The sequence below is a fragment of the Anticarsia gemmatalis genome, chromosome 10, assembly GCF_050436995.1.
Source record: "Anticarsia gemmatalis isolate Benzon Research Colony breed Stoneville strain chromosome 10, ilAntGemm2 primary, whole genome shotgun sequence".
Taxonomy (NCBI): domain Eukaryota; kingdom Metazoa; phylum Arthropoda; class Insecta; order Lepidoptera; family Erebidae; genus Anticarsia; species Anticarsia gemmatalis.
In genome coordinates this window covers 13,165,110-13,189,402 of record NC_134754.1, presented here as the reverse complement: position 1 = coordinate 13,189,402, position 24,293 = coordinate 13,165,110, and the positions used below count along the sequence as shown (strand labels likewise).

At 35.8% G+C, this 24,293-nt stretch overlaps 2 protein-coding genes across 12 annotated transcripts in view; one reads left to right on the top strand and one right to left on the bottom strand.

Annotated features, from left to right (window-relative positions):
- Positions 1-15,555, bottom strand: part of Tomosyn (syntaxin-binding protein tomosyn) — a 311,830-nt gene extending 296,275 nt beyond the window's left edge. For 3 of the 10 annotated variants that reach the window (XM_076118944.1, XM_076118945.1, XM_076118946.1), the window contains exon 1: positions 15,046-15,554. In XM_076118944.1, coding sequence (XP_075975059.1) covers positions 15,046-15,168 — 123 coding nt within the window. In that variant the 5' untranslated portion in view covers positions 15,169-15,554. Of the gene's footprint in view, positions 1-15,045 lie in introns of all 10 variants that reach the window. The other 7 variants (XM_076118947.1, XM_076118948.1, XM_076118949.1 and 4 more) reach the window with 4 other exon arrangements.
- A 26-nt stretch (positions 15,556-15,581) lies between these two features.
- Positions 15,582-24,019, top strand: Coprox (oxygen-dependent coproporphyrinogen-III oxidase). 2 transcript variants are annotated; one of them, XM_076118954.1, is made up of 9 exons: positions 15,582-15,858; positions 16,418-16,646; positions 17,026-17,091; positions 17,599-17,756; positions 21,806-21,936; positions 22,294-22,420; positions 22,694-22,857; positions 23,329-23,498; positions 23,795-24,019. In XM_076118954.1, exons 1-9 carry the CDS (start codon positions 15,776-15,778, stop codon positions 23,921-23,923), a joined length of 1,257 nt encoding a protein of 418 aa, XP_075975069.1. In that variant the 5' UTR covers positions 15,582-15,775; the 3' UTR covers positions 23,924-24,019. The 2 variants fall into 2 exon arrangements, with proteins under 2 accessions (XP_075975069.1, XP_075975070.1); XM_076118955.1 differs by lacking the exon at positions 17,026-17,091.
- The last annotated feature ends 274 nt before the right edge of the window (positions 24,020-24,293 follow it).

Here is a 24,293-nt window from a genome sequence, read left to right as displayed (position 1 = left end):
TCCAAGAACTGGTGGATAGTAATAATTTAGCGTTTATGCGAGCCAAGGCTTAATGTATCCTGCATAGTGAAACTCATGATGGAATGATGCCAACAAATACTAAACTAGAACATTTTCACATCCTTGGGCTACATTCTGCTAAATGTATGTCAGTTGTTATATTAAAAATTCATATAAGCTTATTACTTTTGAATCGCAGAAAAAGACCACTTAAGGAAATAAAAAGACAAGACACCATCTGAGGGATACTATTTAAAAGCCACTATGCTGTACATTGTATTCTCATTTAGATTATAGCAATTAACACGTTACGTCAAAGCAGCAATGTTCTCTGAATAGTGACGATCGATTTGACGAACACTAGTTGTCAAATGAGATACGCGGTACTCAAACTGGTTTTAAAAAATCATGAGTAGCAGATGAGTGGACATTAAGTCCTATATTAATATGATAAATTGTTTTAGAGGCTGTTTAAACTGTAGTTAATTAAGTCCTATGCCTATATCTTATTGCATCATTATGACTAGGCAGTCAAATTTGACACTTAGTCGACCATCTGCCAAAAAACAAAGAACGAAATATGGTTGTTCAAATTAGTTTTACGCTTAACATGTTTGATAAAGACACTAATTGTGTCTAAATAAAGATTCGAGGGACTGATACTCTTAAAATTCAAGCCCGAAGGTTCCCCTACAATATGGAAGCGGGTAATAATTGTAATATGTAAAATGGCAGCGAAAACGTCGGAGAATCGTGACCCAGTTCCAAACATCTTGGAGAGGCAAATGTGCCGCGTTCTAAGATATTACACCAACTTATTCTTTCGTGTGATTAGTGGATTATCTTTTAAGATATTTAGCAGAACGACTTTAAATTGAGTTGGTAACTGCCGTTTGATGGGCAAAGGTAAACTTTGAAGGTAGACTTTTGACTTGGATTATAGGATCTTGCCTTAATTCACAACGATAATATAAAATCTTTATGTGCTTTTGAAACATAGTTACTTCGCTCAAATACTGAGCGCTACGTAAACAAAAATGGACGAATCAGTACAACCTGAGACTAACTAGTTGTTGAGTGAAAATAATATGAGTAGACGAAACTAAACGAATTAATTTGAGAAAATAGTTAGATAGTATTCATGTATGTACGAAGTAAGATAAAGATACATTTATTGCATAACTGTGTACATAGGATGTTACAATTAGTGTTGAATCAACAGTTTATCCATAGCCGATATGCAATTTTTGACAACTTAAAGCTAATCTTAATTATTAAATTCTTATTTCCACATAAATATAGATATACTAAAAAAACTCGAGCAGAGCTAGGGCAGGCCACTAGTAGTCCATACGACGCTAAGGTCAAACACTACTTAGCATTAATTGATCCATAGCCGACTAGATTGTTCAAACTCGCTGTATCAGTCAGTGATATTAAAAGCCATACTGATTCCACATACACGTGGCTTAGTTAACAACAGCCGCGCGGATCGATCTCTGAGGTTAAGCTACGCTTGCCGAGGTTGATGAATGGATGGGTGACCATTTTGTGAACATCGAGTTCCTCCGTTTTTCGGAAGGCACGTTAAATTGTGGGTCCCGGCAGTCATTTACAAAGATCTTTGACAGTTGTCAAAAGTAGTCAGAAGCTTGAAAGTCTGACAACCAGTTTTACAGGTAACTGGGTTGTATAGGTCCGATGGGCAGTCGCTTCATGTAAAGTACTCGTATCCAGCTGTATCCGGTGAGACTGGAAGCCGACTCCAACATAGTTGGAAATAAGGCTGGGCTGATGATTGATTCGAAATACATTCCGACAAAATTCGGATTCCGACAAAACCGATCAACTGAAGACGCTGTAAGTATGCTTACTAATGGGATTGTTAATCATTTAGATAGAGGCGAGTCATGTGTAGGAGTTTTCTTGGATTTAGCCAAAGCTTTTGACACTGTGTCAATTCCGATTCTATTAAAGCGGCTCGAAAATATAGGTATCCGAGGAATTCCACTGGATTGGTTCCAGAGCTACTTGACAGGAAGGCAGCAATGCTTAAAGGTTGACACGTGGCTTAGTACACCAAAAGAGTTGTCTTTCGGAGTTCCTCAAGGCAGTGTACTAGGTCCTACGTTATTTTTATTATATCTAAATGACCTAGCCTATTTACCCCTGCAAAACGCTGAAATAATCTGTTATGCAGATGACACTGCAATTATATTTCACGATAAAACCTGGGATCAGTGTTTTCAAAATGTAGAATCTGGTATGGCAAAAATTACCTGCTGGCTTAATAATAATCTACTTACTTTAAATACCACTAAAACTAAGTACCTTTGCTTCCACAAAACTCTACCTTCATCCCCTACCAACAGCGCTGATATTTTTATACACACATGTAACATAGATAATATAGATGCAACTCCCATTGGTTGTGGTTGTAAAGCAATACAAAGATCTCAAACTATTAAATACTTAGGTGTGACCCTAGATGAGAAACTGTCCTTTAAGGAGCACATTTCGACCCTATCTGCTAGAACCAGAAAAGTAATTTATATAATGAGGCAGATCAGAAACGTGGCTAGTGAAAGCCTGGTCAAAAAGATCTATCTTTCTCTTTGTCAGTCTATTTTAACATACTGCTTAAGTGTCTGGGGAGGAGCAGCTTCCTCATATCTACTAACACTAGAAAGAGCGCAAAGATCTGTCATAAAGGTAATGTTAAAAAAGCCTGTAAGGTACCCCACTGAACTAATTTACAAAGAATCCAATGTTCTCAGCATTCGTAGGCTCTATGTGGTAAACGCAGTCAAAGTCACCCATACAACGTTATTAAAATCCGACAATTATAACAATGTGCTAAAACAAAGAGTTTTCAAGGCACAAGTGCCTGCAGTACATACTTCATCCGCGCAACGGTTCCAAAATTACCTGTTTCCACATTTATATAATTTAATTAACAAAAAAAATAATTTCAAAGAAGTTTCGGTACGCGAAGCTCAATTAACAGTTACAAAATATATTAGTAGTCTAAATTATCAAGAGGTTGAACAATTATTAAAAACTGTACGTTAGGCTTACTCACATATACAATCACGTCCAAACACTCACACACACACACACATACACACACACACACACACACACATGCACACACACAAACACACGCACACAACGCACACACATACACTCACTTTATTTTTACATTTAATTTTATAAAATACTATGTTGTTCCTACTAGTACTAAGATTTTTACTTTGTATTTCTATTTGCACCTATAGTCCTACTATGTAATCGCCTAAAATCTTTGGCCACGAAACAGGCTATGCCTAGTGTGGCTTAAGTTACTGATCTTATGTTTGTACAACTGTGGACTGTTAATAAATGATTTTTATTTTTTTATTTTTATTTTACATTCCCTACTCATACGCCATCAAATCTTCGACCATTAGTCGATATATTTATAGACTAATTTGCCTAATAGTCGGTAAATGTATATCATTCATGGGGTCGTTTAATTTATTAATACACGTTAATAATGGCGGTCAATTATGCCATTAGTGTTTAGTTAACTTTACTACTGTTTTAGTGTAATTGGTATACTTAACTTGTAGGACAAAAGGTTCGAAACGCGGTTAACCTTTTACCTACGTGTGTGCTTCGAACGAATAGTAATTCGTTAGTAATTTTATAATAAACATAGTAATGTTTATTATAAAATTAGGCTACACATACGCTAGTTACTTTTACTGATATAACATTAACTAATGTTACTATGTAGAAACCAAGACGTCTTATCATTACAGTATCATACTAGAATTGTATATTAAAAATTTCGGTGCGGGGCGGCATTTGTCGATAAACTAAAACCTGGTTTCTGATGTACATTTAGAGGTAGTTTATCTATTCAATAGCGTTTAAGCTGATATAAAATGTGCCTGAAAAACCGGGCATAAGTAACGAGAAAGTTCTATAAACATTCAACTCTACGTTCTAAAAACCAAATGCAGCGGCGTAAGTGCTTACCCGGAACAAAAGCTCCAACCGTGAAGATTTCCCTCAAGATACGCTTACTAACAATAAAGGCAAAAAAGATGTAAAGAAAACAGCATATGCCAAGACAATAATGCAGGAAACACAGAATAATCCACGACTCCCGAATCGCAAATCGAAAACACCGCTACGAGACAGCCTTCGCAATCCATTTCGACGCATCAAAAATTTCTCTCATCCCTACGAGCGATAGAGACGGATATACACCTCTCCCTCTCCCTCCTATTTCTCGGCTTGGTAATAATATAGGTCGGAGGAATATCTGACAACTCAATTGTATTTGCGGAGGTTTTCACGAGTGCCTTCATATCAAGACGGACAAACAGATAAGGCGGTATAACTTATTATTGTTCTGCTATATAATAAATGTCAAAGTCATATTTGCTTTGTTTGATTTCAACTTCTGTTCGCGCTTTATATTCATGGAGTTTAATATTTAAATTGTCTTCCTATATTTTTGGTATATGTACAGTTGGAAAATCTAAAACGCTGCCGAATTACTTACGTAGTGACGTCACTATAATATTTTTTGTCAAAATCAAATGAGTGATTAACATGTTGTAACCTTCAATAATTAAAAAAAAGTAGAATATAGAAAGGATTTAACCTAGCTAAAGCAGTTATGATGTACATGATTTTATCTACAGAAGTATATTATTTTTTCGTTAACCCAGAAAAATACCCTATTTACTTTGAAGCTCGTATAGTAAGCGATATTATTCCTATTTTTAACATAAACACAATTATCTTGAGCATTTTCCAGGATCCATCAATGGCGCTACCACAGAATATAAATTATTTCGTAATGTCATTATTCCCGCCCACTTCGCACTGGAGCGTAACAGTTGTCTATGGTCGGAAAATGTTATTCAGAGATGCAATTTATTGTATTAGCTCTGAAAACAATGATTGATGAGACAACTTATTTTTCAGTTTGAACTTGTTTTAATAATTGTGGAAAAAGCTTACTTAGAAAATAATTTTATATTAACAACTTAGCTTTTAATGTGGAAAAAAATATCGGTGTCAAAAATATCCTGTGTTAATTCAGATTATAAACTCTGTAATTAAGTTTTTGAGTAAATGAGTAACAAAAATTCATACATCCATATTTAAACTTTCGCATTCATAATAATTAATTAAGAAATGGTAGGATTTTCCATAAATGGCTGCTGTATCTACCTAATAATGTTTATAAATATACATATTTGATGAGTTTTTTTATTAATCAACTCAATGTTTCTACTTTTCCTTACTTCATACCTTCAAAGGTTTTCCTTATTTATTCTTTATTTAGAATCTTTTACAAATCAACAAAAGGATTAAACACTTATAAATAAACCACGTTTAATAAAAAGAGAAATATATAACCCATTACTGTCCTACTGCTGAATTACTGTACTGAGCACTGGGCTCCTACTACAATGATATTCATAGACATTCAGTTCTTCATAATGATTTTATAACTCCATCAAAATACTATGCAAAGCACTTTTGGGCATTTTAAGGTAAAATGCGTGTTCGCGTTGTTTAATGTATTAAATAATACGGGCATTACCCGTATTCTATTATACATTAAACATAGAGTCAACTTCAAAAGTCTTTGATGCTAAAACGTGTGATGTTAGGATTTAAGTTGTTAGCGCATCGAACAGCTAATTTTGACACAAATATTTTGACAAAAAAATCTCATACTCCAACATTCTGTCCCTTAATATCGCAACTTGGTCCCACAAGTAGCACCACTTGCATGCACCACTTACCAAAGTTAGTACCAGAGATATGTCATCCTAACTATCGATCTTACACGCGAACTTATCCGGATATATCCTGTATAAACTAGTTTAAGTCTAAGCCAGTTTGAAGCACAAATTAAAGTTTTGTTCGCGCTTGCTTTACTTTCAAAAGTTGTGTCATTTTGTTTTACAAGTTAAGTGGGTAGTTTAATTTCGTTTTGGTAGAAAAGCTTTAAGTTTTACACATTTTATGACATCGCTAGTGACTACAGGACATTGAAGGAGATTAGAAACGACAGATAAGTTTTTAACTAATACATTAAATCAGGCATTTTTCCCGTAAGGAAAGGCAGAGGCCAGATAATGTCACGTAAGAATCACTACAAACTTCTTTTGCTTCTTTCACATCCATATACCCCGACATACAAGACCACCGGTTACGAGTACTATACCTTATCTTAAGTTCTTCAATACAAATGAAATCAAAATTATACAATTTGTTTGTCCTGCTTTTCATATACACCTCTTCAATATATGTACCGTACCTATGTACAATATCAATTAAATCAAGTAATACCACACTGAGATTTATAATAACAGTCAACCAAAGGGAATTAAGGAAATAATTCAGTGGCATATTGATTTGAGTATAACGAGATAACGATTGGTTTTCCCAATGAACAATACAACAATACGTAATAACAATTTAGTTACGTATCATTGTCCACAATACAAACAAGCAAACAAAATGCACCTGCTTGTTTAAATAATATAATTGACGTTTAAAATCAAATGTTTGATCAAATATTTAAGCGAATATATCAGAATCGCATAATTGATATTGGAGCATTCCATTTTAGCAGCTTTTTGATTTCAGCTCCTAAACTTTCTCTTTCTCTGACAGTCTGTGTGTCTCTTCTACATGCCTAATTCACTGTGTTGATAAAATTGTGTACAAAGTTAACTTTAGACCCGACAAAGGACATAGAATAGTTTTTATCCCGGAAATCCCTCAGGAACGTAAACTGTGGTAACAAGCCATAGTTAAGGCAAATTGGTACAAAATCTAGCAGAAAATAACGAAAAAATGCCGTAAGAGAAATACTCTATGATATTGTTGTACGATATTAACATCAAATATTTGTTCCAATATTAAAATGGCCGTATTGGCCGCATAGTGATGTGGTAAAGTACGGTTATCGGGACGCGTGACCGCAACTCTCCGGCGCGGATATATGCGGATACGTGCTAATCTTTAACACAAACGATAATGTATCGTCTGCCTTTGTTTTGTATTCAATTTAACATATATTTACAGCTTTTATGGGAAATAATCTCGATTAGATCAGACATTTTTTATACAAATTATGACAGGTAAAACTAGAACTGCGAGACTACGAGAAAAACTATGTATACACTGAAACATTTTGAAGTGTACTATTTTGTATGAAAATGACAATTTTATCATTACTATGAGTCATAAGCATACGTGATGCCTGTTAAGTTACTGTTAACCTATAGTTTCTGTTTACATAAAAAAACACTTTTAATGAGGTAATTATGATTTTGTTTGTATGTTGAGGACGTGAAACTAAATGTAACCTATTATAATACTCAATTATTATCCTTAACGATACAGAACATTCTACTAACACATGTCAAATTGAATAGATTTCATTATACGTAGCTAAATAGTACCTACATATTTAAAACTGGGGTAAAATCGGAAACTTTGTTTTACACGTCTTTATCTCTAACACCTCACATCCCTTACTAGATTATAATTAACTGGTTTCTGAAGTAAGTACACTTAGCGGTAGTTTATCTACTCAATAGTGTCAAAATTCATATAAAAAAAACGCTATTGAATAGATACACTACCGTTAAATTTACTCAGAAACCGGGGTTCAGTGCTTATGAGTGCAATTGGCACTTCTTAACACATTTCGATTCTAATTTTAGCCACAAAAGGCTCCAGATCAGAGATAAATATATTTGAAGGGAACGCAAAGCCGTCGGTCTTATAACAGTAAGAAGCTAAATAAATGTATCCAGTAATATCAGTCCATGTTAGTAATGTGGGCGTTGCCAACTGGTTTTGTCGTTACTATGTCAGTGTGACTGTGTGACTCAATGTAAATCTGCTTGTAATAACGTGTTACTTTGCTTATGTAATTTGATAATTATAGATTTACTAATTAACAACACACCAATTATTATTTTGTAGGTTATAAGTAAGTCCGCACCCCCATTTAGCCAGTGTGGTGGACTTATGCCCACTTTCCATTCGTTATTATCCGTCTTTTGACATTCATAAATGTCAATTGACGTGTATCGTGGCGAGCGAAATACTTTTAACCATCACTTGAATGGTAATAATTTAGTCGATACACAATTACAACCAAGCTAGCATCATACCGAATGCAATGTCATTTGAACCTGGATAGGCAGAGACAAGAGAACCCACTTTCTACAAACTTAAACTTATTTTGCTTCATCCATAATCCTATATCATAACTATCGTATCTAACAAGAAACTCGATGTATCAGCATTCCTATTCAAACAATAAATAACCTCTATACTGTTCACAAAGATAAACAATCAACCACTGAGAATTGTTTGTTATTACCAGCGCTATTTGTTTTGACAGCTGGCAAATTATTATGACGTAATATAATTGCTGAGGAGGTAATATTGTTAGTACCTTTATATTTTAGGTTACTTTTCCAATTTTCTAGGTGTGAGTTAAATGATGAATAGAATTTACAATGATTTCCACTTTTTTTTTCTATTATATTCACTTCTAGGTTAGCTTTTCAGCCGTCAATGCTGAATGAATAAAAACAGTGGCCTTAATTAGTGGACAAAATGAAGCAAGAATAAATGATTTGCTGTATAAGAAACTCCAAAGAAAAATTTATAAGTGAAATCGGCTCCACATCCATATTATTTTCCTAAGACCAATTAGATTTCCCTCTTAAGAATTCATTCCGAATGAATACCGTAGACGAATAGCTCCGGACTTTATTGAAGAAGCAGTAATTCATCGCGCAAATAGCCTCCTATCTCGATTATTAAAAACGTTGAGTAGGCACGGTCCGGCGATAAATCCGATCCCGTTTTAATCATTATTCAGCCGCATTATTGTCTGTGCCCGGCACAATGCAGCCAACCTTAAAAAAACGTGCCCCGAATACAAATTAACATGAAACTTGTACAATTATATTTATTTTTTACATATTCAGATTAATTCTGCACATGATTTATTCCGTTTATCATTTTTAATAACGAGAGAACGTCATATTTTTGCGAAGTCACATATTGAATAATAAAAGCGGGTATAATTTTCATTTCGTCGGCAAAGTGGGCTCCCTGCGAGTTATTTGTTTTTATTTTATATTACCTACATGGTGGGGTGTTTGTTAATGTTTTCTCTAGTAGAGCTCGCCGCCCGCATAGACAGCGAGTTTTTATTATAAAATAAAGTGTAGGTACGAGATAAATATAAGCCTTATAAAATTCTCATAATACTTCGTCTACACACATAAAATACCTTCTCCTATTTAGAACATGAAAGAGAATTTATAGCTCGTCAATATGGCGTACTAATAAAACATTTTGTTGTTGCTTCAGCGAACTTCTAAAATTACTGAAGCTTAAACTACGTTTTATAAAGGCTTTCAATTCTACACGATCCACGAAACATCGCAATTATTATTAAATATGGTAATTCTAAAATAATTTTTAATGTTGGTAAGTACAGCTAAATCGCAATGGCCGCCATGCCATTCGAAATTGGAATGAATCATTAGTGACGTCACGGTCCGCTCGTTAATTCGTGACTAGCGCTGCGATATGTGATTTAATAAAATAGCAGTTCCGAATCGTGTTAAATGGATTAATTAGTTAAAACTGTGTTGTGATACGAACACACACTCATTGTATAATGTATCATGTTTTATAAAGTTAAAGGAACATTTCAGGCCTCGAAATGTGTGCTATCATTTTCATTTCTATTAATTAATTAAATAAAATGATTGAATCACGTCCCTTTGAAGCCATACAGTAAATTAATGTTCTATTTCATCTCGCTCCACAAAAACAAACATTGGTTCCCCGTTCAAATGAAACCTTCTCATAATAATTATAAAATAAAATACACAGATTTGTAATAAAATTTCACTGTAAAATTAATTAATATTGGAAAACGAAATTTCAGTGTAAATGAAAATATTTCGCCGTGTACCGACTCGGACGAATGTAATTTGAATGAAATAGCTTTATTGGATATTTCAAAACGTACTCTATTTTAGGCCGACGCAATTACGCTTAAGTAAAATACTTTCTTGGAAATATTTTCTTTGCAAAAGACATCTTTTGAGTAAAGTTAGAGGATAAAGACTAATGCTTCGACGAATCGTAATATACGAAACATGCCGTTATTTTACGTGTTATTTTTATTCAGTTATATTCGTTATTAAGTAGCAGAATATAGCTGCTACTCGGTATAATTTTCAATGAACTTACGGAGCAAGGTATTTTCTATAGCTGTAAAATTGCGTTATAATTTCCGACATCTATCATTGTTAGATAATGTGTACAGTGAAAAGCTCGGAGAATTTTCTTTATGGTCGTTCAGTGGAAAGCTTTGAAGTGATTCATAGAACAAATCGAGGTGCACTATAATCAAGCAATCGTAATTACGATCAAGTTTGATTTACGACGCGAGACAAAAATACAAGTGTAACAATAATGGAGAATTTAAAAATTCCACGAATGAATATGTAATAATATGTATATGCTATCAAATACTGCTATTATTTACTTTCACAGTTATTATTTCCCTTTTTCAGTCGTTATTCCAAACAACTAATTATACCACTGAATATAACCAAACTATAATAAATCTATAAAAAACTTACGTTTTAAAATGTCTGAAATTTTAAAATCCAACTTTGTGAATAATAAATTAATTCAAGTCGGAGCAGCGTAAGTTTTCAAACAAGTTCGTCATGACTTGTTGTTGAAGTTCAACAGCACGTTTCTTTATGGACTAAATAAAACAAGAATTGTATAAACTATTTAAACCTTCTGCAACAAGAATGCATAATTCCATTTTCAAGAAGATATTTCTGAACAAAAATAGCACTACAACTTAGAAAAATTCATCATATTCGTAGAAAAATCTCGTATACGACCTAATCCGTGGTTATACCTAAGTTTCAACAGGCTTCAGTGGCCGGATCCTTTGGGAAACAATTGTAATTCACATCTGAAAGCCTCAGTAATCCTCGTAAACCGGGAACAAATCCTCCCGGACAGTGGGCAGGCTTGCGAGATTAATTATGATACAGAAACTGTCATAGTTATTGATGACTGGCTTAGACCTGCGGGCTTCTGTGCCCAGTAAAAAATTACCTGTCGCTTCAAAACCTCGCCGTCCCTCTTATATTACACTATCTAATTAATTGTTCCAAATTAAACTTGTAATTAGACATCGTAGATTTATGTCGCAGGCGTTAAATTACAACATATTTCACAGGTTTTTCATTCTGATGTGTCATTGTCACATTAATAAACCACAAACAAACCCTTAGTAAGATATTTTACGTCAAAAAGAGCATGAATTTAAAAAATTGTAACTGAATGATGAACGGCGTCAACTTTAGCCGTTTTTAAGATAAAACCGATCAGATAAATATTGCAATCTTCAGACGCTGAGTAGATTTTGATGCGCTTTTGATCTTTATAGTCCTTTAAGGACTGCGCAAATTGTTTTGTAAAGACCTTTCGTAGTCATTATTGTTTATGGAATGCTTTTATTAAGATTAATAAAAGATCGGTATGATATTAACATCGTATTACAAAAACACTGGTATAATAATCGATGTTGTCCGTATTAGCGTTAATGAAAATTGAGGAAACTCGTGTTAGCCAGTTTAATTTAATTAACTAGCAGGTAAACGTGCGCTATCCTTATTAAAATCTCATATTTGGTGCAAAATTGCGATCAAACTTATTATTAGGATGATATTAACGAAAGTAACGAAGACTGTCTGGGCGTCTCTTAATTAAATGAATCACTAGCACAAGCCCGAGATAACAATGGACAAATCCAATTCCCTGAGTAATTACTTATCTCGGGGCGCACGCGAAGATAATGGCTGGCCGTACGCCACATCACTACGCACGTGAATACGAGTGAGTACTTGTCACTGTGATATATCGGTCTGGAACTGTTATTGATATCTGCTACATGTTGCGTGGAACGTCACTATACGAATGTTACGAAAAAATAAATTGCTTGTCTATGGATTGGAATAGAGAACTAAGATCAATGACTTGTGACTTGTATCGCTTATTCCTAATCTATCTTCTGTTGTAATATACAAATGTTTTTCTGTCACAATAAACTTTGTAAATCATTTCTCAACGCAATTGTAGAATTTCCTTTACTATACCTAATTCCTTAGTTAACTAGTTATCGTTATCAAAAACCAATCTGACTTTCTCCTATTAACGTGATTTTAAGTGAGCACTATGCTTCCAGCTCAAATTAACAAAGCAATTAAGAAATAGTCTACTAACCACAAACACTTAACACAATTAAAGACACTAGATATCTATTTAAGGCGTCGACGTCACATCATGAAAATGCAATATTGCAAACATAAAATATAACATAGACAATATTATCTATGAAAAAGACTACTGCGAAACGCCATTCATTGATTTTTCCCTGCCGTTGATATCCACCGACCATATAAAAGGTTGTATTATAAGGACAGAGCTATATTATCAGCTATGCAGCCTAAAGATAACGCCATGTACGTAAAACTGTTATCGCGCAAACAATTTACTACATATTGCCGACGCGGTGCACAATGCAGCTGACTCTCGCCGCTCTATATTAGTTTGGCGCAACATATCCGAAAGGATTTAATAGAAAAGCTACGAAGTCTTTTTCTGAAATTAGTTCTCTGCCTTTATTTGATTTCAGAACGAATGAGTAAGTGTCAATGATATTGTTGAATAGATTTCCGAACGGATTCCGAAAAGAAAATGTAAGCGTAATCAGGGCAAAGGAAAACACCATTATTCCAAAATTAGATACTAAATTATAATTTAAATTGCTAAGATTAATATTTATCGTCGGTGCGGTATTATGTTAAATAGTATTCGTTTAAATAAAACCCGTTTCATGGATAATTTAGCAATAAATTGTTTATTGTGATTCACAGCTGGTTCGTGGCTGTACAACAGTGAGCTCATGTTTGCTTACATCATAGCGTATTAAAAATAAATACACGAGTGCAGAGTGACATTGTTTTCCTTTTATCGATGCCACTAAAACATTACAGCGTTTTGTACATGTTAAATATAGCATATAAAGTATTGCAGCGATCTATATTTTCATGTGAATAAAAATACTTGGCATTTTTGAAGTCTTGGGAATCACCGAGGCCTATAATTATAATTCAGGCTATTGTTTTTTAGTTTCGGCGAAAAGAATTTCCACTATAAACCTCTAATGCACTCTAGGGTGAACGACGCAGTACTTTCGAGAAAATTACGAGTTTTTCCAGTAAAAAGGTAACCAACATTCACGCCTATGTGCCGAGTAACTTAGCTAAACACACGCCGAAACAATTTGCTGACTAATTCAAGATTTCACACTAAAATTCTTAGAACACCCACACAATTCTCATTGAGATAAAGACTACCCTTAAATTGGTTTTTAAAGGATAGGACGGATAGAACCACTCGGATGTTCAAATTGGCGCGCTCACAGATCTGAACAAATGAAGAAGGTGGAAAGTTTTAAAAGCTTTCCGCTGTTAAAACTGGAAAATTTCAATGGATAACGATAATAATAAATGTTTGTTTTCCACGGCGGCATTGTAATTTACTATTTAAGAGTTTGGCCGTTCCCTTTATTTACTTTAGCAGGCTGAAGTCGCCGGAGCGCGCACAGATGCCACTTACTTTATCTACAACTTTTACAATGGGGAAAAGTTTCAAGAAAAATAGAAACGTTAACATAAAGTTGGTTGGTGGCTGAGTCGTGTCGTTTGTGAAGTTAGTTTTGCGCTATCGATCATTAGCATTACCTGAGGCCTTAGACCTTGACATGGATTGACTTTCTCCATTTTAGGAAGTTTCCCTTATAATGGCTGTTTGTGGCGTTATTTCTTTCAACGACTGCTGATTATACGTTACGTTCATACCGACACATTACAGCATTTCTCATAGCCGACATTTTTATGAGTTTACTGTTGGTAAAGTAATGTTTCAAACTTATTTATATCATAATAATATAACAGGAAGTTTCGTGTATTAATTAACGTTCCGTCGGCGTGTACAGTTTGATATGAAACCATATGAAACTATCAATATTCGATATCGTATAATACACCATTAATAACACGAGTTGGCGATATCTTCAAGTATTATAAATAATACCTTATCAAACAACAAATCTAGTCGCAAATTTCACTTTTACTTAGATGACCTACCTACGTTTTTCAGGCTACATGGTGTAAATGCAGCACACCTTTATTAGAAAAAGTACACACAAAGGGCAAAGGTATTATTAAGTGCAGCGTTTATCTAATCTGTTATCAGTTCAATATTATGATCGCTATTCTGACGCCTACAGGTGCTCCACTGTACAGTAATCTGACGAAAAATAATATCGGCCTAGACAGTTAGCGTATTATTAAAAACACCTAATGATACTCCAAGGTTTAAGGCAGCCCATAGGCCGAGCAGATTACATTTGTAATAATGCTAACAGATTGTATGGTCAAGGTTGTACACTGACGTAAGCGAAATAACGCCAATCACGAACTACATGCCGTAGTTTTGAGAGACATGGAAGGGTTTACGGCACACGTCACGCGTGAAACGATCCGCGCTACAGAAACATCAACAAAGCCGTGTCATCGCCGATCTGCGGCTGCAGCGTCTCGTCAATTGTTTTGATTGTTTTGATATGCACGTCGCAGACGGAGGAGTCGCCGTAGTCAACGTACTCAGTGTACTCGCACTCGGTGAGCGTGCGTACAGTTTACACAACAGAGGCTGCACGCGAGCCGTCGGCCGTCGCTCACTCAGGTGAGTTGCTTTTATAAATACGCCACCGGCAGTAGAGCGTAGTCGCCCCCTCCCCGGGTCCCCGCACGAGCGCTGCTCGCGTGCCGCTCATCGCCATTATCTGCGGGACCTTGGGCCGCGGCGCGCGATAAAACCACTCACCTTTTTGATTTGGAAGTGGTCGGGGCGCAGGGTCTCCTGGATCTCCTGCTCGGTCCCGCGCGGCGCAGCCTGCACCGAGCTGCGGAACCCGTCCAGCACCCCCTTGAACGTGAACTTCTTCATCGCGAATAAACGAGAAGCGGGTCCTTTGTCCGAAGGCCGCTCGCGCCGGCCGCGGCTACATCACAGCCGTCCGCCGCGGACAGCGAGCCGGTTTTGGCGGAAGGAAGGTCGGTCGCTCCCGCGCTACACGCCGCCGCTAGTGCGCAGGCCGCCCGGGGCCGCCGCCGACGCCGCCACGCGCCCGACACGCCGACGATCGACGAAAACTAGGCGAGGCACCGCCTCCGGAATGTACAGCAATGCGGCTCCTCTGACGGATCGATAGCCGGGACAGCGACTACACACGCGCACTGGCGACACGCTGTCAGCGAGGCCGCCGCGGACTGGCCGGAAAGAGTGCGATGCGACCGATCGATGCGCCCGCTCCCGCTCGGGAAAGAGATGAACACATATTGCGCATGTAGGCGCGTCTTGCGGAAGAAAAATTTCACAGCTGATAACCAAATAGTTCCGCATGCCGCCGCAGGGCGGCGCGCAAAGCGATAACATCGCGTGACATTTCTCTTCTGTCAAATGTCAGTGTTGTCAAACCGGTGCTTGACCTGTCAGAAGCGGTTGCACAAAACACGAAGTAAACCATTACAAATAACGTGTTAAAATTACAGAAATGTCGTTCAAAGTAATCGTGAGGAGCTTCAGGACACTCAGTTATGTGGGGGGCAACAAAAAGATCAGAGATCGACCGTTCAGGTAATAGCTGTTTACGTTATTTATATGTGCCTATAAATATAATGATTTCTCTGATAAAAACGTGAGAAACTGTGTTATCTGAGTTGAATACCCTTAAGTCATCTTAATCTAGTATCTTTGCGTCCAGTATAGTATTATTATTATTATTGTTTATAAAATTCGTTAACACACCATGTTTGTAAAGTGAAATTGGCGTACGTGATCAATTTGGTATTGAGTCATCAATAAAGTAAATAATGCTGGTAATGGTTAAAACAGATAACTGAAGTGGATATCAATCATGTATCCGAGTGAACATCTCTCTATTTGCGTGATATATAACACACTTTCACATAGCTGCTGCTGCTGTGTTATTTACAATAGGAAATAACCTTGATGTAACTTTCACATGTGGTAGACGCAAACGTAAACATAGGTTTTATTACAAAATATAGACTTATCAATGTATTATACTGTTATTATCTACATACTAGAATTTCAATAGAAAACTATGTCACCTATGTATGTGTATATTCATTCATGATTGGCAGTCATAAACAATAACAATGTGACACTTCAGGTTATATTGTGCAGCATTGCTGGGCTCAGGCTACGTGGCATACAGCCAGCTCAAAAAAAACAAAGCTGATATGAAAGAAATCATTCAAATAAAGAACTACATGGCTGAGCCTATCACACCTCTGTCAGTGTTGGAAAAAAATCAGGATGACATGAAAACTCAGATGGAACTACTGATAATGAGAATACAGGCTGAATTCTGTAGGGCCTTAGAAAAAGAAGAAGATGAGGTAAGGCTAAAAAAATCTTGTCTATGGAATGATAAACATTGATGTTTCGTCTTGCATGTTCAAAATGTTTTCTGTAGGAATTCTAATAAGAGTCTTGTTTGAACCAAAAGTAAGAAAATTAAAGTGAGGTATTACAGTTTTCTACACATCACATTTATGTACAAATCACATTTATGAACAAAAGTAAATAAACATCACCATCCTTTTTAATTAAAAACAAATAGAAGTTATCACTCCATTAAGCCTGTTGCACTCTTTTGCTCTTCCCTCCAATTTTCTTACCATAAAGGCATCTTTTTTGATTGGGAAGCATGTGTTTTTTTTTTTAAATAAAGAGTTAAGAAACCAGCAGAGGTTTATTTCAATTATTTTCTTGTAGGCTTGGGAAGATGACAAAACAGCCGATGAATATGATTTTGACAATGATGTTTTCTTAATGGCTCCGGTATGAACTAAATATATTATTTTTTTAATTTCCTTTTGAATCAACTAATTCCGGCAAAACTAATTCTTCTACGTATATTTGTGTGAGTGTGTGTTGTTCAGACATTATTTATTTCATTGGGATTTCTTAAACTTGAAATATACATTAAACAAATTGGTGGCAGTATTAACATAAACATTGTTACTAAATATATATTTCATAACTTATGTTATTACTTTTACTACTTTAAAAGGTATTAATAGGTAGTACATAATATCCTATTCAATATACAGGTGGTAATTTGACAGTACATTGTGGTATGGCCACCTTTTTTGATTATCATAATTATATTAATTTTTTATTGGCAGTATGGCTAAAAGGTTTGCTAAAACAAATTATTCTGAGGAAAAGAAAGTTCCTGCTCACAGAAAACCTACACCTGTAAATTACTTGAAATCCATAATATTGTTCTAAATTATTATTACAATAACAGCACGCAACAATTTTGCCATTTTCTCCATTCCTCAGGAAGCGAAGTTCAAAGTAGACCGTTGGATGCGCAAGGAAGGAGGGGGCGGTATCACATGCGTGCTGCAAGATGGCCGCGTCTTCGAAAAGGCGGGAGTCAACATCTCCGTGGTCTCCGGGACCCTGCCTCCCGCAGCTGTCCAGCAGATGAGGAGCAGGTTAGTTACCTACGGGATTTTTGGTCTGCTACAATATAATAAACGAATAGACTGAAAATCTATAATATATTAATATTTATTAGAGGATGTTGCTTTTTTATAGACATTAAGGTGGCGATTCGCAAGCGAGACTGAGACATGAGACCGCATACGATCTGTCTCCTGTCTCAATCTTGCTAATTGTTTCGTAAGCATCACCTAAAGTCAAGTTCGGTCGCAGTATCCTGTCTCCTATCTTTCGAACCGCCACCTTTGTGGAATTATTTTGTTACGAACTTCACTATGATAGGAAGATGAAAGCATGATTTGGGCCGGCACTACTGTTCCCTAACAGCCCAACTAGCACACAAGCTGCTTATACAGTCGTTATACAGCCTGATAGTTGCATAAGAGTCGTTCAAATGCTGTACAATTCTCTATAAGTTGTATACTAGCTATTTAAAAAACCCTTCAACAGCTAGGCGGGACAGTAGCCGTTTAGTAGGAAACTAATGACTTATAGTGATATATGAGCATGTAATTGCATCGCTAGACAGCCTAGGGAAGTATAACTGAGTTAATGGAATCTTCTATAACACCGTTAACTGTATAAGGGGATATTAAATAAAGTAAATAAAATAAATAAAAAAAAATATAAAATATAAAATAAATAAAAAAAAAATGATTTTCAAACTATTTTAATATTCAACGACTGACCCCTAAAAGTACGAGTAAAATGCTGGTGTGCGACCAAAACAATTATATTGAAGCACTCCTATGCCACAACTGCAGAACCTTGAGGTCTACAACAGCAAACACTAGAGCCTTTGTACAGCTTAAGCCGCTAGAGCAGATGTAACCAACTCTGAGAGGTGCTTGATCGAGACGCCATTACAGCATTTGGTAAACATATTTTTTGAGGTTATTACGATCTTTTGAAGATCATATAAATCTATAGCCTGGTAACGTTAACATAATTAAAATCATTTTTTATTACCTATAACCCTAATTAAACTATCTGTAACCCTCAAAGTCTTATTTATGTTCAAAATACAATTTCCAAATCCACATATCTATATAATTTTTGCATTTAATACTGAATATTTTGAGGGCGCATGAAAATATTGACGATAATATACATATATATTGACAGCAAACTGGAACTCGCACTTTCATATCACGTACACAAAGAAATAAAAGCGATAGACTACTTGTTATTTTCATAATCCAATCCGTAAAAATAAAATGTCTCCTCATTTGTCACTGATGATTCATTTTAATACAATATATTAAGTTTACACCATAATAAACCGACCATATTACTAATTTAGAGCGTTAGCATTTATAACCGTTACACAGTAGCGCTAAAATAAGGTAAAGGTGGTATAATCGCGCTGCAAGAGCTTTTTCGAACGCTCGTGGCGCTAACCACCTCTGTACAACAGCTGGTAAGCGCCACGAAGCTGCGAAAAAGCTCTTGTAGCGCGATTATACCACCTTCATCTTATTTTAGCGCTCCTGTATTACTACTATACTACGTACTATTATAATTACTATTTACGACCACTGTAGATCCAATGTCGAGCTATAAGCTGGACAGTATGGGCCTATTTGACGCTACAAGAGATCTGTAGTCGCTTATAGAACCACTATACTTCTTACTAAGGAGCCTAAGGCGTTATAAAAATCCTTTAACCGGCCATTGTGCAGCTTGTTATAGCGCTTGTGTGCTAGTTGGGAGTAATGCTGGCCCCTTCCGAGAAGTGAGGAACCTTAGCTATGAGACACATAAAGTTTTTTACATATTTTCGCGTCATTTCAGCTCGTTTCGACTTCTGAATAGGGGTTTTCATCACCCCTACTCCGACGTTAAACTTTTCCGTAAGAATTAGTTACGCTATTGATCGTTGCAAACACTTTTGTCTCGTAACACATTGTTTATTAAAATTTCTAATTGATTAATACGCTTATGTTTTTTACTCTTACAACTAACGGCTGTTATAGGCCGATTTCTTGTAGAAACGGTACCTATATTTTTATATTATGTTAACTTTAAGTGTACAAACTTTCCACTAGCCCATCGTTTCGTATCTTAAAGAGGGTGAATGCGTTAAAATGGAAAGTGTGTGCGTCTGGAACATACATTTTTCAGCAGTATTGGTATTTTTGGACTGGTTCCAATAAGTACGAGTTTACAAAGTGACCTACACAAACATACTCTCTCTTAATAATATGATTGTGTTTACTACATCCAATGCAGCGTGAAACTATAGAGTATTTTGGATGTCAATTTATCTATATAAGTATGTATTTAGAAATATATAAGTAAGTATGTTTATCAGTTATTTGGTTACCATAGTACAAGCTCTGCTTATAGTTTGGAATCAAATGACCGTGTGTGAGTTGTCCAATGATATTTATTTATTTATTTTATTATTTATTTTCTTGTGTTGATAGAATTTTAATTCGCCATCTGTCGTAGTCGCATAAAGGCCTAAGTCACAACGTCATCCTAATTAGTAATTTTTAATAGATATGATCTAATCACTTTAAAATTGCTATTTAGTATGATGAATATAATGTGTCATTTTTGTTTTTGTCTAAAACCATAGGTAAGATAAACGTCGGAAATGAAAACATTGAGCATATTTGTAATTATTTTTAATTTTTTTTCGACTTCAGCGCGTAAAAATACCTACGATTAACCGAAAAAACAATCGTTTAACAACGAAATCTTGTTAGATTAGAAGCGTTCGCGAATCAGTCATAATAGTCGTTATCAATTTCACAATATCTTAATCCCACTATAATATTACCGATTGATCTTAGCACCTAAATTGTCATCTATAGACGTGTTGCTACAATCGAAAAATCCTTGTATTTACACTTAAGACGCAAAGACGCGAACTGATAACTTTCGTATGTACACAATGTTTATGTATATAATGCATCTTTGTCTATTTAATTCTTATCTCTAAAGGATTTACTCCTACACCTGATATAGAGATAAGAGAAACTGCAATGACAACTCAAGTTCAATTCTTTACACCTACTCTACTTTTTCTTAACCCGCAATTCGTCTGCGTGGAAGATTCCCTAATTGCCGGAGAAGACCCCCGTGCCCAGTGGAAGGCGTGCCAGTAAAATTTATTTTGTGTAAAAAGATCCTACATACATGTATTGTGATCCTTTCGCTAGTTTTTGACTTTAGTTACTTAACGATTTCTGAAATTTATCGCGATTACTTACAGGGTTATTCAAGATGATATTTAAGGAAGTTATTTATTATAAAGTCTCTTATTGTTTTCCGCTAAGCACACCTTTAAACATACCTAAGTGTTTTTGAAACACAAAGATCTTTTCTTATAGTAAGATTCTTGCTTGCACCGCAACTTTGGAATTAACAGAATAATAACAACTTTTACCTCTATTTATAAACGATGCATAACGTACACGAACTATTTTCTAAAATTAATAGTATTATTATTATCGATGTAAGAGTTACGTCGCCTTCAAAATGTATGTCACATTAACTGATAAGATTATTTTTAAATATCTCATTACGTAACTAAAAACAATCTTGTAAAAACCATAAAACGTGTTATCGTAACATTAGTCATCAATTCACAAATTATATTGTAAGGGACTCTGTACACTCGATGCAGAAACGGCTTGTGCCGAATATGTACGTCTACTAACAAACGCTGATCAGTCGTGGCGAAACATAGGATTTGGTTATTGTTCTATCTTTAATGTCGTTAATATAGACTTATTTTCCGAGCTTTAAGTTAACATCCTTTAATTATAAACTGCACTTTAAAGTAAGTGCAGTTAGTTAAAATAGTGTGTGTATACGTAAGTGCATTACATAGGTTACAGTTTTGGTGCCACCTTTATTTAAATGCATTTTTTCATGCTTTCATTAAGTAGCTTGAAAGGCGATCAGTATCACGAATCTCTTCAACTAAAGACAACCGGCTCACTAACGAAAAATGTTGTATGAAACTCTGATGACCGCTTTGTGCTTTTGCATCGTAATGTTCGTAAAAAGTCCTGTTTGTTTGTCATAGAGGTAAAAAGCTAGAGAACGCCGAGCTGCCGTTCTTCGCGGCCGGAGTCAGCGCAGTCATTCACCCAAGGAACCCCATGGTACCGACTGTACACTTCAACTACCGATACTTTGAAGTCAGGGATAAAGATGGTGAGTGGCACATGACGATATCCTTCCAAAAATAATTCAACCCCAACAGTATACTCTTCTTGCGTGCTCTATGAGAGCTCTGACTGCTGCCTCCAACGACCGAACTTCGGAAAATATATAAACAAATTCAGACACATATTCTGGTGTGACATGAGATTAAAACAAAAATTAGCCTTTTCATTACCGCTTTGTAAGATAAGTAAATCGAATTCGAAATCGAATTCCGATGTTTGAAGTTTTCCAACGCGCGAAGAGTCTTTAACAGCTGACATGAATTAACTGCACGTCGTAATACCATCTTCTCTATCGAAATATTTCAGTCAACCTCTTTATGGATTAATTCTATTCTTTATTTAGGTGTGCAATGGTGGTTCGGTGGCGGTACTGACTTGACGCCATACTACTTAAACGAGGAAGATGCCCTGCATTTCCATCTCACGCTGAAACAAGCGTGTGACGAACACGATAGCTCTTATTATGCTAAGTAAGTACCTAACAAATAAAATTCTTAGTTAAACAAATTATGATGACAAGAGTAAGTATTGTTGTCGAAAGAAAAACTACCAAAACTACCATACATTTGTACTGGCAACACTAAATGTTGAACTTTCAAACCGGCTACTTACCTGCATTTTTATGAGTGTTCGAACTAATTCGAAGCGTTATATAGCTCATTTAAATAAGCTTTAATAACAACTGCCTTTGTTTCCAACTATAGCGCCTCTTTCAAGTAAAATTGTCTGTATTTTCTCTAAAGGTTCAAGAAATGGTGCGACGACTACTTCTCCATTCCACACCGCGGTGAGCGCCGTGGTATCGGAGGCATTTTCTTTGATGACATAGACTCGCCTGATCAGGAATCTGCCTTCAAGTTTGTCACTTCCTGCGCTGAAGCTGTCATACCGAGTTATATTCCTATTGGTGGGTATACTTAGGAAATTTTATTATTTCAATAATAATTATTTAGTTAGAGGTTTAGTTACTCGGTTGAAAGTCAATAATCGTAACAAACTACTGGATATATTTTTTTAATCGTCTACATATCTGCTGCCTGCTATTGAGGTGATTTAGTGTTGCCAAATGTAATATTTGTGTTAAGCGACTTTGTACCATTATGGTGAAAGGATTAGTCAGCCTAGGTTCTGCGTTACCGAACCTAGATGCTTCCAGGGTGCGCCGCGAGGAGGTTCCTATCATGCACCCATAAATAAATATTTGTGTTTAAGAAGGCATTCCGAAATAGACTAAGGTAGAAATTCGTACTTTAGGGGATCTGTTTTCTAGCATCATAGATCATACCGTATATGAAAGTAGATATCTTTGCTTCTAAAAATCTCATATAAATAAACCTATAAATCGCCGGCTTAGCAATAATGTATTCTATTATTACAGTCAAAAAGCGCAAGGACGACGGCTACGGTTACTACGAGCGTCAATGGCAGCTGCTGAGACGCGGGCGCTACGTGGAGTTCAACCTGATGTACGACAGAGGCACCAAGTTCGGCCTCCACACTCCTCAGGCCAGATACGAGTCTATTCTTATGTCGCTGCCTCTCAATGCTGTAAGTATTTTATTATAATATAATGAATATTTAATAAAATAAATAAAAAATGTTCAGTTATAAAACAATTCGCTCCAGTCGTTGTTACGATAAGGATTAGCTGATACAGGCGTTGTTGATAAAAGGAACCAATTAAACCATTTTTTGAAACCTTATTTTTAATCGTCAATATAATGTAAACTATTCTAGATTATTGGTTCAGAAATCAGCTTGAAACAGCTTGCAGGTCAAGTAGGTATTTCGTTAATGAAAATTCAAATAAGAAATACTTATTAACGTTTTCTTCCTCTTCACAGAAATGGGAGTACATGCACGAGCCCAAGAAGGATTCTCCTGAAGAGAGACTAATGGCGGTCCTCAAGGAACCAAGAGACTGGGTCGGACTAGAAGGCACCAGCGCTCAGGCGAAACGCTCCAAAGCTTAACACTAACATCAAACGGGGTGTGGGACAATAACTGTTGGGGAAACATCATGTATAGAGTTTATTTTAGAAGATAAATTATACTTTTTTTAATGTTTATTTTGTTTTTTTATTCTCTTTCATTTTGTTACCTAAAAGTCAAAAGCACCAATCGTGGATGAGAGATGATCACAACGAACATTCGATTTGTGCGGGAAAACTGGAAAGAAATGTGTTTATCAAGTAAATATTATAACAAGAAAACAACGCTACTAGCACCTTGAGTAACGTTTGTACGACGCAGTTTCGAAAATAGACTTAAGATAACACGTATCAAAGAACAGGTAGACTATAAGGAATATATTACTTATGTAACAAATGTGAGCTGACGTGA

Excerpts from the sequence above, each read along its gene's own strand:
- Coprox (XM_076118954.1), top strand. The coding sequence starts at position 15,776 with ATGTCGTTCAAAGTAATCGTGAGGAGCTTCAGGACACTCAGTTATGTG. Across the intron at positions 16,647-17,025 it reads TAGAAAAAGAAGAAGATGAG|GCTTGGGAAGATGACAAAAC; the intron begins GTAAGGCTAAAA and ends ATTTTCTTGTAG. Across the intron at positions 17,092-17,598 it reads ATGTTTTCTTAATGGCTCCG|GAAGCGAAGTTCAAAGTAGA; the intron begins GTATGAACTAAA and ends TCCATTCCTCAG.